The following is a 14610-nucleotide window of genomic DNA, read 5'->3' on the forward strand; positions in this document are numbered from 1 at the left end:
TATAAAAAATAAATTAATGAAGACCCTTATTTTGGTCCATTGAGAGACCTGACAATGTAAGGTGGATTCATCCTGATCTAGCTGATTTATAAGGTTGTCTCCAGACCTCATTAACTACAAAATCTCAGCCTGGACGACTGCCAATAAACTAATTATCCTATTTGGACTATGACCCATGACAAGATGAGTTTAGAGGCTTTGGAAAACCATAGGATGCAAAGATCATAGTCACCAATCTCATTCTCAAAATTTTCTTGGCAAAAGAAAATTCGCTGAATAAATAGAAAACTTTTGGGAAAATATCAGGATTTATAATTTAAATATAGAAAAAAACAAAAGCAAGCAAAAAATGAAAAAAGCTGAAACTATAAAATACAATAATAACATGACAGCATAATGAATTTCTGATTAGATATAGGTCAGATTTTGAATATCTCATGATAATATTACATTCGAAAACTATTTCTGGTTCCTGCATACCCACCCCTCAAGTTAGCAAATTTGCTTGAACCATCAAAACTTGGCCTCTTCTGGCTTTTAAAACTGGATTCGCTTTTTTAAGCAAATTGCATCCTGACCAAACCTGTGTAAAGATCAGTCACCAATTTCATTCTCAAAATTTTCTATGCAAGAGAAAATTCTCTGAATAAATAGAAAACTTTTTGGGAAATATCAGGATTTATAATTAAAATATAGAAAAAAACAAAAGCACGCAAAAAAAATAATGAAAAAAGCTAAAACTATAAGATACAATAATTACATGACAGCATAATGAATTTCTGATTAGAAATAGGTCAGATTTTGAATATCTCATAATAATATTAGATTCTACAATTATTGCTGGTTCCTGCATACGCACCCCCCAAGTTAGCAAATTTGCTTGAACCATCAAAACTTGGCCTCTTCTAGCTTTTGAAACTGGATTCCCTTTTTTAAGCAAATCACATCCTGACCAAACCTGAAACTTGGATGATCTAAATTGGGTCCAGCTCCAGATGCCACTTGCACGAGGTTGGGCCCACCCAACTTACATACTTAAAAATCCATGCGGACTCCAGATAAACTCATGGAACCAGGACAAAGTTTCATGCTTGTCATGCAACCAATTAGTATCATGGTGTTCCAGAGAAAAGGTAATTACTAGCAGGGAGTGGAAAATTGCACAACACTTACATAAACCACTTATGCGACCGATTAGTACTACGTGTGTTTCACGAAAAGGATATCTATTAGCAGAAAGTGGAAATTTGCACTAGACAAAGCAGCACTTACATAAACCAGTTAAGAACATAATAGATACAACATGGAGAAAGAATGAATAATTAATCAAATAAATGCATTATTACAGACAAATAATAACACTTAGAACCCTCTTCGTCTCTGCCGACCTGCCATTGGAGATGCAACTTGTTGCATAGCTCGTTGGACTTTTTTTGGGGAATCCACTGGAGCTTTGAAGGAAGAATATGCTGCTTTTGCATTTTCCGGCACCGAATCTAGAGGCAGAGCGGAAGACTCCATGAAGCAGGCAATATTTAAGCGGGTCCTCTCGAGTTCACCTGCAAGCAGCTCTGCACTGTATTGTTGTGCCAATGCCTGATGAAAGAAAGAGTGGTTAATCCATACTGAAGAAAAGATAACAAAGCAAACGATCCAGAATACTTTCTTCCTTGCAATAAGATCACCCCTTTTCAACAATTTATAAATATTACTAGAAAAGGTCTCTATTTATAAATATTACTAGAAAAAGGTCTCTCTCTCTCCACATACACAGAAAAACAAGGTTACACATGTTTCCACGTAGTCCTACACTATTTAGAGCTAGGGGTCACTCTAATTGCTTGGAGTTTTACTGTTAACTAACTTCAGGAAAGTGTGAATGGAGCTATAAAATGGTCACACATAGATGACAGATTGAACAAGCAACCCCATTTCCTGATTTACTCACCCAGCTTCACCAAGTGACGTTCTCCATCACACACACACACACAAGAGAGAGAGAGAGAAGTATATCTGAAAAAAAATTGTGAATACAGCCATATAATGATAGTAGATACTTGAAACAAGTTCACCCCATTACTTGATCTATATAGGTTACTAACTTACTATCATTGCACTAACATGAAACATAAATTGTAGCATACTCACAATTAGGTCATCCGGGGATATGGCTGTTCCGTGTTGCTTATCTTCTAAAAGTGCATCTTCACCACGTGTTGGCCGACGACCATGCATTGGCGTCTCTAAAGACTCATTCATGCCTTCAGACGCCTTCTCAAGCAAAACTTCATGTAAAGATTTGAGAGCATCCCGTGCTTCAGGGGTGATATAAGCATGCAATATAGTTTCAAAGTATTCAAGCTGCAAAATATTTGAATCCATGAATGCAGATCAGGACGAACCATATTTTGATGAAGTCACAGGCAGAGTACCTCCCATGAAACTTAATCATATCATATTTGCTACACTATGGTAACCATTAATATCAGTTACAATTAAGGCCTCAGCTCTGGAAATGGAAAGTAAACCTAAAAAACTAGACCTGCTAGATTAGATGGTAAACATTCATGTCAATAAACAAATAAATGGAAGAGATGATGCATAGTGTGGAAAGAGCACCTTTCATAGCATAATACAACATACACCCGACACCATATAAAAACAGAAGCAAATTTCATCATTGAATTGATTCACAGCAGAAGGTGGACTGTTTTATTGTGCACAACCTTCATGGCCTTCGTACTAGGGTCTCAATCTCATAAACACAAATATGGGGACCCAACTGGCTGTTAAAATGTATTGATCCATATATATATATATATATATAGAGAGAGAGAGAGAGAGAGAGAGTAATGGGTACGTGCTAAATGAAACATGCTAAATGAGTTTTCAGGTTTTTTCATTTTATTTTTTAATTCTGACCATATAGATGTGATCTATGTACTTGATTTTATAGGGATCAACTCTTGAAGTGTTCAATTCCGACATATGGGTGGGTTTTTATAACGGTCCAAAATCTTTGTAAATTTTTGAAGGCTCCAAATATCATTTTTTTCATCGAAAACACATGATCCAGGTGTGGAATCCTCATAAATCAACCATGCCCAACCTATGTCACATGGGTGCGGGTGCGGGTGCGGGTGCGGGTACGGGTACGGGTGCGGAGCAATTTCAAAAAATTTGGACACAGGGACACGGCTATATATATATATATATATTTTAATATATATATAACAATAATAAGATTGTAAATTTTAAAGCAAAAATAAAAAAGTAATTCTATTGAAGTAACAACACAAACTTACCAAAATATAACACATAAAGAAGGAGGAAGATGATCGAAGACCAATTTTTTTTTTAAGTTTTTATACGTCTTTTGCCCTAAAAAATAGACGAAAATAGACTCGATCGAAGTTGACAGAGTCTAAAATGTGGACGGACTCAGCCCCAATGCGTTGACCGAGTCCGACACTTAGTTGACTGTGTCTGCCCCGTGTTTGAAGCCGCACCCGTGTCGGGTATGGTCGACGTGGGTGCGTCGAACTTTTAGCCGAGTCCGTGTGACTTAGTGCCCAACACATTTATGGGGTCAAAACTGCAAAAAAAAACAACAACGAAAGAGCAGAAAAACCCATTTAGCACGTACTCATTACTCTCTCTCTCTCTATATATATAATAATTTTAAACTTTTTTTTATTGTAATAGGTTTTTTCCCTTGAGTCTTTTTACACTTTTTGTACACTTTTTATATATTTTGTCTTTTCCCTCTTGAATGAGGGTACATTAGACAAAGTCCAATATAGTCGTTGGGATCTCCCCAACGGCTATATTTATAGCCGTTGGGAGCATCCCAACGACTATATGGCTTCTTGTAATGCCTATATAAAGGGGTTAAAACCCCCTCTTATTCTTTAACGCTTTTCTAAGCATTCTCTCATAATAAAGATCATATTTTTAAGTGTTTTGTGTTCTTTTGTATGCCCATTAGTAGCTATTGTAATCTTTTGTATTAGCCATTGTTTGGCTTGTGTATTGTCCCTTTGTGGACTTGTGTTTGAGCACTCTCTTGTTGTCTATCGTATGCCCTTTGTGGCTCTTTTTGTATTCCTCTTGTTTTCATTACACTGGCAACTTGTTCAGAACTTTAGATCAATCTCATTATGCATTAATACTAACTTGAAATTTCTGCAACATGGCTAAGGCATCAAGCTAGGCAACGTAGGCCAAACTAACAAATACAAACTATAGAATTCAGTTTGACCTTAACATATACAAACCTAGGGACAATCAGATAGATTCACCAGTAAAAACTGAAAATGGGCAAAATAAAAAAAAAATGCCAGTGAAATTTGACTTAAAAATTTGGTGCAGAGTTGAATGACTCAAAATGACTTGGACTGAACTGATATAGCACAAGGTGAGTTCTAAAAAGTCAGAACATAAAAACAGTCTGGTTTTCAGCAATAAATACTTACCAGCAAGTGACCTAGACATTCACCCACAAGAACAAAATAGCAGAGGCCCTTGTCGAAATTCAGAATTTATGGTGCATGTTTTGGCTTTCCAAAGCAACCACAATGTTCCTGTGATACCAATGTTTGTGCATGGATAGCAAAATTTCATATTTTATGGAAGTCTGTCATTTTCCAATAAACATTAAGAAAAGGATTTTTTACCAAAAGGCATTTACATATGTACAACAACTAGTGGATCAATTTTACATGTACCTATAACAAACAAAAACTCGGTATTGTGGAATTCATAAACAACAGTTGGACACACACACACGGCATTAACACAAACTATCAACAACAAAATGTTGATGATAGGAATGAAATCAATATAATGTTGTCTATTGCTAAAAAGTGGTACTAGCACAGTGTGTAATCTTGAGCATGTTAGTGTACCCGAATATTTTGTTTCCAAGAGGTTCATGGATATCTTTTATCGATTTATGTTGATTTCTCTTTTTCTTCCTTCATTTCTTCTTTCTCCATCTCGGCTCTCTTCCCTTTATCTCTCTTTTCTTTTTTGTAATCTTACTTCATTATAGCAACAACATGGGTTAGAACAGATTAATGACTACATGAACTAAGACCCTTTGTTTTGCTTTGGGACAGAAAACTAGAATGCAGAAAAACATCCTGGTGCCCAGCTCCCAGTCATGGTCAGGTATAAGCATAGCCACAAATATTGGCAATATTTTGAAAATATCGCAAAAAATGTGATAAATTTCTTAAATGAGAAATAATAATTTCAAATGTGATATTTTAAATAGCATCAAAACAAACTTATTGAAAGATTTTGAAAACCAAAAGCAACAAGAATTTTTATGAAACAAAGGTCCATGATGTCATTGGTCAGTACTTTTTTTGAGGTTGAGGAGGGGAGTGTAGGAGACTCTTTCTATAGTTAAAAAAGGGTCTCTCCGAGTTACCAGAAGCTTCTTAGATAGGTGGGAAGCCCGCTTCCCAGAAACTCGCTTTAGAAGCGCGATACTCGCTTCCGAAACTTGATGGGAATCTCGATTCCCCCACACTTCGCTTATGCTTTCCACACATTTCATGTATTCTTCTTATATGTTTTCTCACTCTACTTTTCACATTTTTTGTATTTTCTCTCACACTTCTCACTCACTTCCATGTGTTTTCTCTAAATTGGCAGTCATCATTTTTACATTTTGTTAAAAATTTAATTCTTACACTAAAACATCATGAAATTTAAGAATAGTCACTTTTATTTTAGTTTTTATGTGTTCCATTTCTATTCTCATTCAATTCTTATATTGCTTTTTTTTATTCATCGCTTCCCGCATCTTATACATTTTAAAATGCATCGCTTCTCGCTTCCGCTTCCCATATTGTTTCCCGCTTCCACTTCCTAGTCTGGCAATGTTGGGAGGGAGGCCCTTTAGTATAGAGTTGTAACCTACCCCACCTTTAATCTTTTCTTAAATATCCCAAGGTTTTCTCATGCCGAGAAAATCCCAAGAACAAGATTTGTGTGTATGGGTATAAGGACACATTAAAAATACAGAAAAGATCCATATCCTTGCCTCAGGATTTTGAAGAGTTAGGCACACCTTCACATGATCAACAGAAAACATACCAAATAGCAACATAGGCAGACCAGCCAAACAGTTCCCCAACAGTTCAATAAAAAATTCACAAAGTGACCCATGCAGACAATTTCCATACCAAAATAGTGGTTAGGCAAGTCTTCTTATTCAAGTGAATCAAAACTGAATTACCTTACATCAAACAATTATGCCGCATTGGTGCTTGGTAGATCAAAAGGATTTGAAATTGAAAAACCAAACAAAAATAAAGCAAACATTCACCTCAAGCATGAGCTGACAGAATCCATTTGTATCCAATGATTTCAGATCTTTACTATTGTTTTCATGGAAAAGACCGAGAAGTGTATCGATCAAGCCTTCCACCAAAACACTGAGTGTTTTCTCCAGAAGGGGCTTAGCACCAGAAAAAACCTGCTACCATTAACTTAATCATGACCAGTATACAAGTTGTATAGCAACATTATCTCTTGAAAGGGGAAAAGAAACAACAGACCTAAACGATACAAGCGAATAAAAAAAAAGATATTTTAAACAAAAATCAAGAAAGGAATGCTCCTGTTATTTGCTACAGTAGTAATATTGCATCCCCAAATAGATGCATTTTTATAGAAGCTTCGCTCAGCAGCATGGGCACTAGTACTTAACTTTATCCTTTCTTTTCGGGGTATTTTTCCTTAAAATATGCAAAACCAATGTCGGAAACAATCAACACTGTGTCACTAGCTTTATCTATTTCTTCTTATGATCTTGATTACTTAAATCATATTCACTTGGATTCCTTTTATGTTAAAATTTGTCATCATTTACATTACATTTCAATTTCAACTTAGTTTTATTATTTGATGTAATTAACTATAAGGATTTAGAATTGTTCCTTGAGAGTCTATACTGAGTCTATACTTGAGATGATATTCATGTTTTATGCTTTATATACATGTGTGTGTGTGTGTGTTATCAGATGCACACTACAAGGAAGAAGAAGATGAAGAAGGCACTCTAACAATGCTTCATTAGAAATAAAAGAGAAGAATACAGCTTATAAGGGTTGACCTCCTCTCCAGCACTACATGACCTCTAATCTCCTACTAAAGTACAAGAATACCCCTCATTAAATAATCTATATACAATTGAAAGAGGGTAGCACAAAAAGTAACACTACATATGGTACATCAGCATATTACACTTCTCAACATGTGTCCTAATTTTTTAGAACTGCCATGTCGTACCAAGCTTATTGGCAACATTGTTCCTATTAAGTTGTACATGTATATATATGTATTTTCACACACACACACACACACACACACATATACATATATATATATTATTTCTAATGATGTAATAGGTAAATACCAATTAGGGTATTTTGGTCATTTCAGTCCTTATAATAGGCCGTGCCATTAGGGGCACATTAGTACTTTTACTTTATTTTTTTATTTTGTCCATTTTATGTTTTTATAGGGACTATTTGGTCAAATACCAAATAGAGTTGGGTTCTTTTTTTACTAGTCAATATAGAGTTGACTAGTCAATAGACTTGTTGGAACAATCCAACAACTATATTTATAACTGTTGAAACAGTCTAACAGATCTATTGAGGTCTCTCTCTCTTGTATGTGTATAGATAGGGGCTTTTATCCCCTTTCATTTTCTAATGCTTCTCTTGAGCATTTATGCTCAATAAAGATGAATATTTTTTATGCTTTGTGTTTTTTCTATTTAGTTCTTTGATGTCTTATATGCACTTAGTGTTTGGGTTGTCACCTTTGTTGGCTATTGTATTGTCCTATAGTGGACTTGTGTTTGTGCACATTGTGATTGTAATCTTGTAAGACCTTAGTGGGCATTGGTTTGTGCTTGTGCACTTTTGTAATTGTGATCTTGTAAGCCCTTAGTGACATTGTTTTTGTATTTTGTGCTATTTCATTACATAGTATCAGAGCCAAGAAATTTATCTTGGCATTTTTGCGTTCTTTGGTTCGAGTTCGTGCTTCGTGAAGGATTCATAATCGTTGTGTGGCTTTCATTCAAGGAAAATCTTGACCCGGTATTATCTTATATCTTTAAGTGTTTAATGTGCTATTTATTTCATGCATTATACATGCGGAAGCACTTATTTTTCTTATCTTTAATATATATATATATATATTTGTTATTTTTATTAAAAAACTTTAAATATTTTTTTGAAATTATCATTGGACTTGTTTTTAGTAAATATCTGATAAGGTTTATTTGTTTAATCTTGTGAAATTATATATATGTATGTTTTTTGAAATCATGTTTGAATCTTAATTTTTCAAAACTTACTTTATTTGATATATATGTATATAATCTTGTATGCTTGAGCATGTATTTTTGGCATTTAGATGCTTTATTTGAACAAGTCATGATTATAAATGTCAAATCATGTTCGTACATATTATTGAACTTTTTTTTTAATTATCATATATTTTAAAATAATGGTGTTGTGTATTTTACAAGCATGATCTTACGAAATTTTGTTTAAACTTGTGTTTAATTTTTTCTCTTTACTCTTATTAAAGGAAGCATATGAAGTGCTAAATAATTTTTATATTGATATTTGATTCTTGTGCACTTATGATTGCCTTACATGATGAATAAGATTGTTTATTCGTGCATAAGGTATTGAGCATAATTTCTTATGGAAAGTCATTCACTTTAATAAATGCCTTTTATGGTCCTTTTGTGGGATAATAGTTATGATATTAAGTGTTTCTCTTGTTGATCCGTTTTGTGGTACTTGATTATGCCATTTTCTTAGTCTCATGGCATTATTTTGCATGTGATTTAAATATTATGCTGCATACTTGGTTTTTAATAAAATATTAAGTTGAGAATCATGAAAAACTTCTTTGTGTTTTTTCTTTATGGGTGTTATAAGTGTTTCCCTCATGGTTCACTTTAGTACTTGTACATTATTGATGGACATGCTTGTCGACTTAGATCTTTGGTGGACATGTGTATTCTTGATTAAAAGACTCTTGATTCATTGCATACTTGTTTATAAAATATAAATTGTTATATTGTGCCCTTAATGCCTTAATTTATCACTTGCATATATGCTTAAATATGTTCCTATCCATATCTTTTGTATAAGATATGTGGCTTTAAGTTATTTAGATTATTGCATATACATGAGTTTTTTTATCTCTTTATGAGTATCCATGATTAGTTGTACTTGTGTATGTACTTGGTTTTCTATCTGGTTCTTTGAGAATCACTATATATGTTTTAAGTCTTTGACTCTCGTTAATGTTATATGACATTGATTGTCTCACAGTAAACTTGTAATCTAAATTGAGTTATCTCTCTATATAGCTTGCTTATATTGCATATGATTGCATCAATTGAAATCTTGTTGTGCATATGATTGCACTATATTCATTCTAAGTTTTCACCTACCATTATTAGGATTTGATTTAAAACTTTGCTTTTTCAAATCGGTTCTTATATATAAACTCACTTATTTGAAAATTAATTTTCGTAAGTATTTATTACCTTCTTATGGAATTTGTGTTGTCCATCACAAATTTTTATATGATGCATCATTTTTCTTGGCCTTGTTATTGTTGAATCAGAGATGTTTGTTGGAGTGAGTTATGTGCATCTCGTTTTATATCATTTTAGATTATCAACTTGTATTTTGGCTCTAACTGGTAATTATGTGATCTCTGATTATATAAGTATGTTGAATCACTCATTTGCTTTTGGTCATTGTATTTATTATGGATATTTATAATTATATGTATCTGTGAAAACTATCTATTTTTGAAACCATGGTGTTTCGAAAGATTGTTAAAGATTGATATTATTATTGGTGACATTAGCTTGTTTCCTTTACAAGCTCTCTTACCTCGTGTGTTTCTTTCTATTATGCCTCTTATCTAAGTGTCATCGAATGTAGACGAGATGTTTATTCACATCTTTGTGTGTTTTTAGCCCATTAGTGGCATTCTTGTTATACTCTTGTTCAAGTCGTTGATACACTTATTTTAAGTGTCATTATATGTAGACAAGAGATGTGTTTCAATGTGGTGATTTATGTGCAGTCATTGATTATATTCTTGATCTAGTCGCTGATACACTTGTTTTGAGTGTAATTATATATAAACAAGAGATGTCCATTCACACCTTTGTGTGCGTTTTTAGTCTATTAGATGCATTTTTGTTATATTCTTGCTCTAATCGTTGATACACTTGTTTTGATCGTCATTATATGTAGACAAGAGATGTTTATTTACATATTTGTGTGATTTTTAGCCCTTTAGTGGCATGGTGATGTGAGAAAGTGACGTGAGAGGAGAGAGGCTCTGATGACTGCAGAAGAAAACCCAATTAAGGTTTGCGATTTCCTCTTCTCATTAAGTATGCATAGGTACAGATTTTAGGGTACGAAAATACCCATTACATAGTATACTAAAATTACAACATGCGATTAATGAGTATGTATTTTAATAAACAAGACGAATTAGGTCTGGATCCTGAGATCCAGACCCGATCGTGAATGACGTCTTTTCACCCTCCCTCAAGTTGTACATGGTTTTGAACCATGAACAACTTGCCTTTTAACATCCAAAATCTGTCCTTGGTAAGTCCTTTTGTAAACAAATCAACAACTTGATCAGCAGTCCGAATGTATTCTGGTTCAATTTCCTTTTCTTCGACCTTCTGTCTGACAAAATGTTGATCAATTTCAATATGCTTGGCACGACTGTGGTAGATGGGATTGAATGACATGCTATGTCACATGGGTGCGGGTGCGGGAGCGGGTGCGGGTGCGGGTGCGGGGATTCGGCACTTCCAAAAAACCCGGGTGCGGGGGTGCGGCAGGGGCAAAAATGTAAAAAAAAATTTATATATATATATATATATATATAATTTTGAAGTTTTAACAGTTTAACATTTAACAGTAAACATTGTCATAAACTCATAATATGATTCATCATGCATGCAGTATATCAACCTAAATATCAAATTATCAATCAAATAAGTAAAGCAATTACATAAATCGACCTAAATATCAATCAAATAAATATGCATAAAAGAACTAAATTACATACCAAAGTATATCCTGATGAAGTAATGGATGCTAATAATTTTCTTCTTCATCATCAAATGCATCATTAGAAGGAATACTGGGCTCAGCTAAATCCATGTTTGTTACGTTGAATTCATGTTCTCCCTCGAAGTCACACTCTTCTGGGTTTACATCCTAAAATTTGGATGTTCCTTGTCTGCATTATAAACCCAATTTGAAAATGATAAATACAATACAAGTATATTTAAATGAAAACTAAGAAATAATCAAATAACTAAGAGAGCAAATTAGTACATGTATTCATCATTGCTTCGCGAAAGTAATCGAAGATTTGAATGAACATATACTAAATCCTCTGCACGCTTGCTGGTGAGTTTATTTCTCTTCATGTTGTGAATTTGAGAATATGTGCTCCAATTTCTTTCACAACAAGATGAACTAGCAGGCTGCGATAACAATCTTAATGCAAGACGTTGCAGAAGAGGTGTTTCCGATCCAAATGTTGACCACCATGTGATAAGATCTATATTATCTTCTTCTCTCACGAATAATGCCGGTGCATATAATCTCGAAGATGAAAATTTTCCAAACTCTTGTGTGACTTGATGTAGAAGATGTGCTTCTGGAAAAAGTCTTGTCATACACATATTTCTATGTCTTGATAGCTCTGGGTCTAAATTTGGAGGGACACGACCAATACCACCAGCCCGCCACTTATTTGCATAATATTTTGGATTAAGAGAATGTGCCATGCAATGCAAAGGAGTGTTGCTCTTATCTCATCTTCTGACTAAAATTGAATGAATATGATTAAAAAAATCTGAATCATCAAATGCAGGATTTTTTTCTTCATGCATGAAAACTATAGCTTGTATTTTTTCAATCATATTATCCCACATTTCATAAACTCTGTGAAACATGGGCTCATCCTTATCAACTTCTCTTAACATTTCCCAAATAGGTTGCGTAAATTGAAGGAAGTATACCACTCTGTCCCAAAACTCATCATCAAGAATGAATTTCTTAATTTCTTGAGCCTTCATATCATCATCAACACGATAGAATGTCCAATTTTCATCAGTCACCATGTTAATCAAAGCATTCTTCACTCTTTTAATCCTCTTCATCATCACAATGATGGACACAAAACGTATTTCAGCGATCTTCAACAATTTCAAATCAGAATGCCTATTAAATATAGCATTAGCACGATGGTGGTTAACAACAAAATTCCTAATGCTTTTGACATTTCTTTCTAAATCTTCAATCCATGAACATAAAGCATATGCTTGTGAATTTTCTTCTTCTTTGGGGTTGCATATGCTCTTTAGGGCTAGATTTAAGCTGTGTGCTACACAGGGAGTCCAAAAAATATGAGGGTACTCACTCTCCAAACTCAACGCTGCACTTTTACAAACCGGAGCGTTGTCTGTAATGATTTGTACCACTTTCTGATCACCCACTTCTTTTATCACTTCTATAAACAATCCCTTCAAATACTCTGCATTTTTATATTCCCCAGATGCATCAACAGCTTTCAAGAATATTGGGCCACTAAGCGAACAAGCAATGAAATTGATTAATGGACGCCTTTGAATATCTGTCCATCCATCAGACACAATGGAAACTCCATTTTGCTCCCATGAATATTTTTTAATTTCTAGCAACCTCTCCACATTTGCCCTCTCTTCTGCAAGAAGTGTGGTTCGTATTTTTTCTGAACTTGGAGGCACATAACCACTCAAATTACAATTTGCCAAGGATGTTACTAAATCCTTCCAATAAGGATTTCTAGCCGCATTAAATGGGAGTGAACCAGAATAAAAATACCTCCCAACTTTTCTATCCAATTCTTCTCTTCCATATGTATTGAATGCTGCTTGTATCGTTCCTCTACCTCCAAGATTGACTTTTCTTTTTTTTCAGCATCTTCTTGATGGCTTGCAAATGGCACACTGACTGCAGAAGAATCGGCCATTGCCTTTCTCTTCTCATATTCTTCTTGTATTTTCTTGTATTGCCTTCGCATTGCCTCATCAACTTTTCTGCAAGCTGAAATGCCATGTCTTGGTATCTTCAACAAATGAGCCTTCACTCTTGTGTAAGACCCAACAAAATCTTTTTCGCAGAGCTTGCATCGAAATCTTTTGTTTCCACCACCTCCTTCTCCAGTTTTTACAAGTTTATCTACATGTATCCATAGTGGCCCCACATCATCAATCCCACTGCAACTATCAGCAAAACTAGCAGCAGAACTCACATGTTGGGATGAGGATGACGCAAGTCCCTTCCCTTTATCCGTCATTTTTATCCTGAAAACAAAAAAAAATACATTACAATTTTAAATTCAATTCGAAAACACAGGGAGAAGGGGGGGCTCAGCCCCTCCCCTGCCAACCCAACAAGAGAGCGAGGGGGGCTCGGCCCCTCCCCTGTCGACCCAAAGAAAAAAACATATGGGGGAGGGGCTCGGCCCCTCCCCTATTGACCCAAAAAAAAAAAACAGATGGGGGAGGGGCTCGGCCCCTCCCCTGTCGACCCAAAGAAAAAAAAAGATGGGGGAGGGTCTCGGCCCCTCCCCTGTCGACCCAAAGAAAAAAACAGATGGGGGAGGGGCTCGGCCCCTCCCCTGTCGACCCAAAGAAAAAAACATATGGGGGAGGGGCTCGGCCCCTCCCCTGTCGACCCCCCCCCCCCAAAAAAAAACAGATGGGGGAGGGGCTCGGCCCCTCCCCTATCGACCCCCCCCCCCAAAAAAAAAGATGGGGGAGGGGCTTTGCCCCTCCCCTGTCGACCCAAAAAAAAAAAAAAACAGATGGGGGAGGGGCTCGCTGTCGACCCAAAAAAAAAAAAACTGATGGGGGAGGGGCTCGGCCCCTCCCCTGTCGACCCAAAAAAAAGAGGTAGATGGGGGAGGGGCTCGGCCCCTCCTGTGCCGAAAAATGAGGGAGCAGGGGAGGCTCATCCCCTCCCCTGCCGACCCAACAAGAGACCGAGAGAGGGGGGGGGGGGGGGGGTGCTCGGCCCCTCCCCAGCCGACCCAAGAAGACAGTGAGAGACATACCTGCGAGCCGAGAAGAGGAGTCTGGGAGGCGGAGCTGGGGGCGGCGACGCTGGGGGCGGCGACGCTGGGGGCGGCGATGGGAGAGCTCGAGCTCAGGGGGAGAGAGAGGAGAGATTAGGGCAAAAAATTTTTTTTGCCCTAATCCTCCTCCTTTTCATCGGGGGGGGGGGGGGGCGGGGGAATTTTTTTTTCGCCCAAAAAATTGGACAAAAATGACCCTGGGTGCGTTGACCGCACCCAGGGTCGTGTTGACCGCACCCGGTGCCGCACCCGCATGCGATCCCGCGTCGCGTCGCGTCGACGCGGGTGCGGCACCTGTTTTGCCGAGTCCCTGTGACATAGATGACATGTTGATACCACTTTGATTGCTCCAACGTCTTCTTCCAAGGTATTTCTTTGCTTATTCTT

The 14610-nt window shown here is 36.3% G+C and overlaps 1 protein-coding gene across 1 annotated transcript in view; it reads right to left on the reverse strand.

Annotated features, from left to right (window-relative positions):
• Positions 1-1229: 1229 nt before the first annotated feature.
• The window catches only part of LOC149837956 (exocyst complex component SEC5A-like), a 117411-nt gene continuing 104030 nt past the window's right edge, over positions 1230-14610 (reverse strand). Inside the window, exons 19-21 of the mRNA XM_090006287.1 lie at positions 6341-6490; positions 2149-2361; positions 1230-1596 (exon numbers count right to left, since the gene is read on the reverse strand). Coding sequence (XP_089862413.1) covers positions 1363-1596; positions 2149-2361; positions 6341-6490 — 597 coding nt within the window. The 3' untranslated portion in view covers positions 1230-1362. The remainder of the gene's footprint in view (positions 1597-2148; positions 2362-6340; positions 6491-14610) is intronic.

This window comes from Nuphar pumila, chromosome 5, assembly GCF_984573655.1.
Source record: "Nuphar pumila chromosome 5, dmNupPumi1.hap1.1, whole genome shotgun sequence".
NCBI classification, from domain to species: Eukaryota; Viridiplantae; Streptophyta; class Magnoliopsida; order Nymphaeales; family Nymphaeaceae; genus Nuphar; species Nuphar pumila.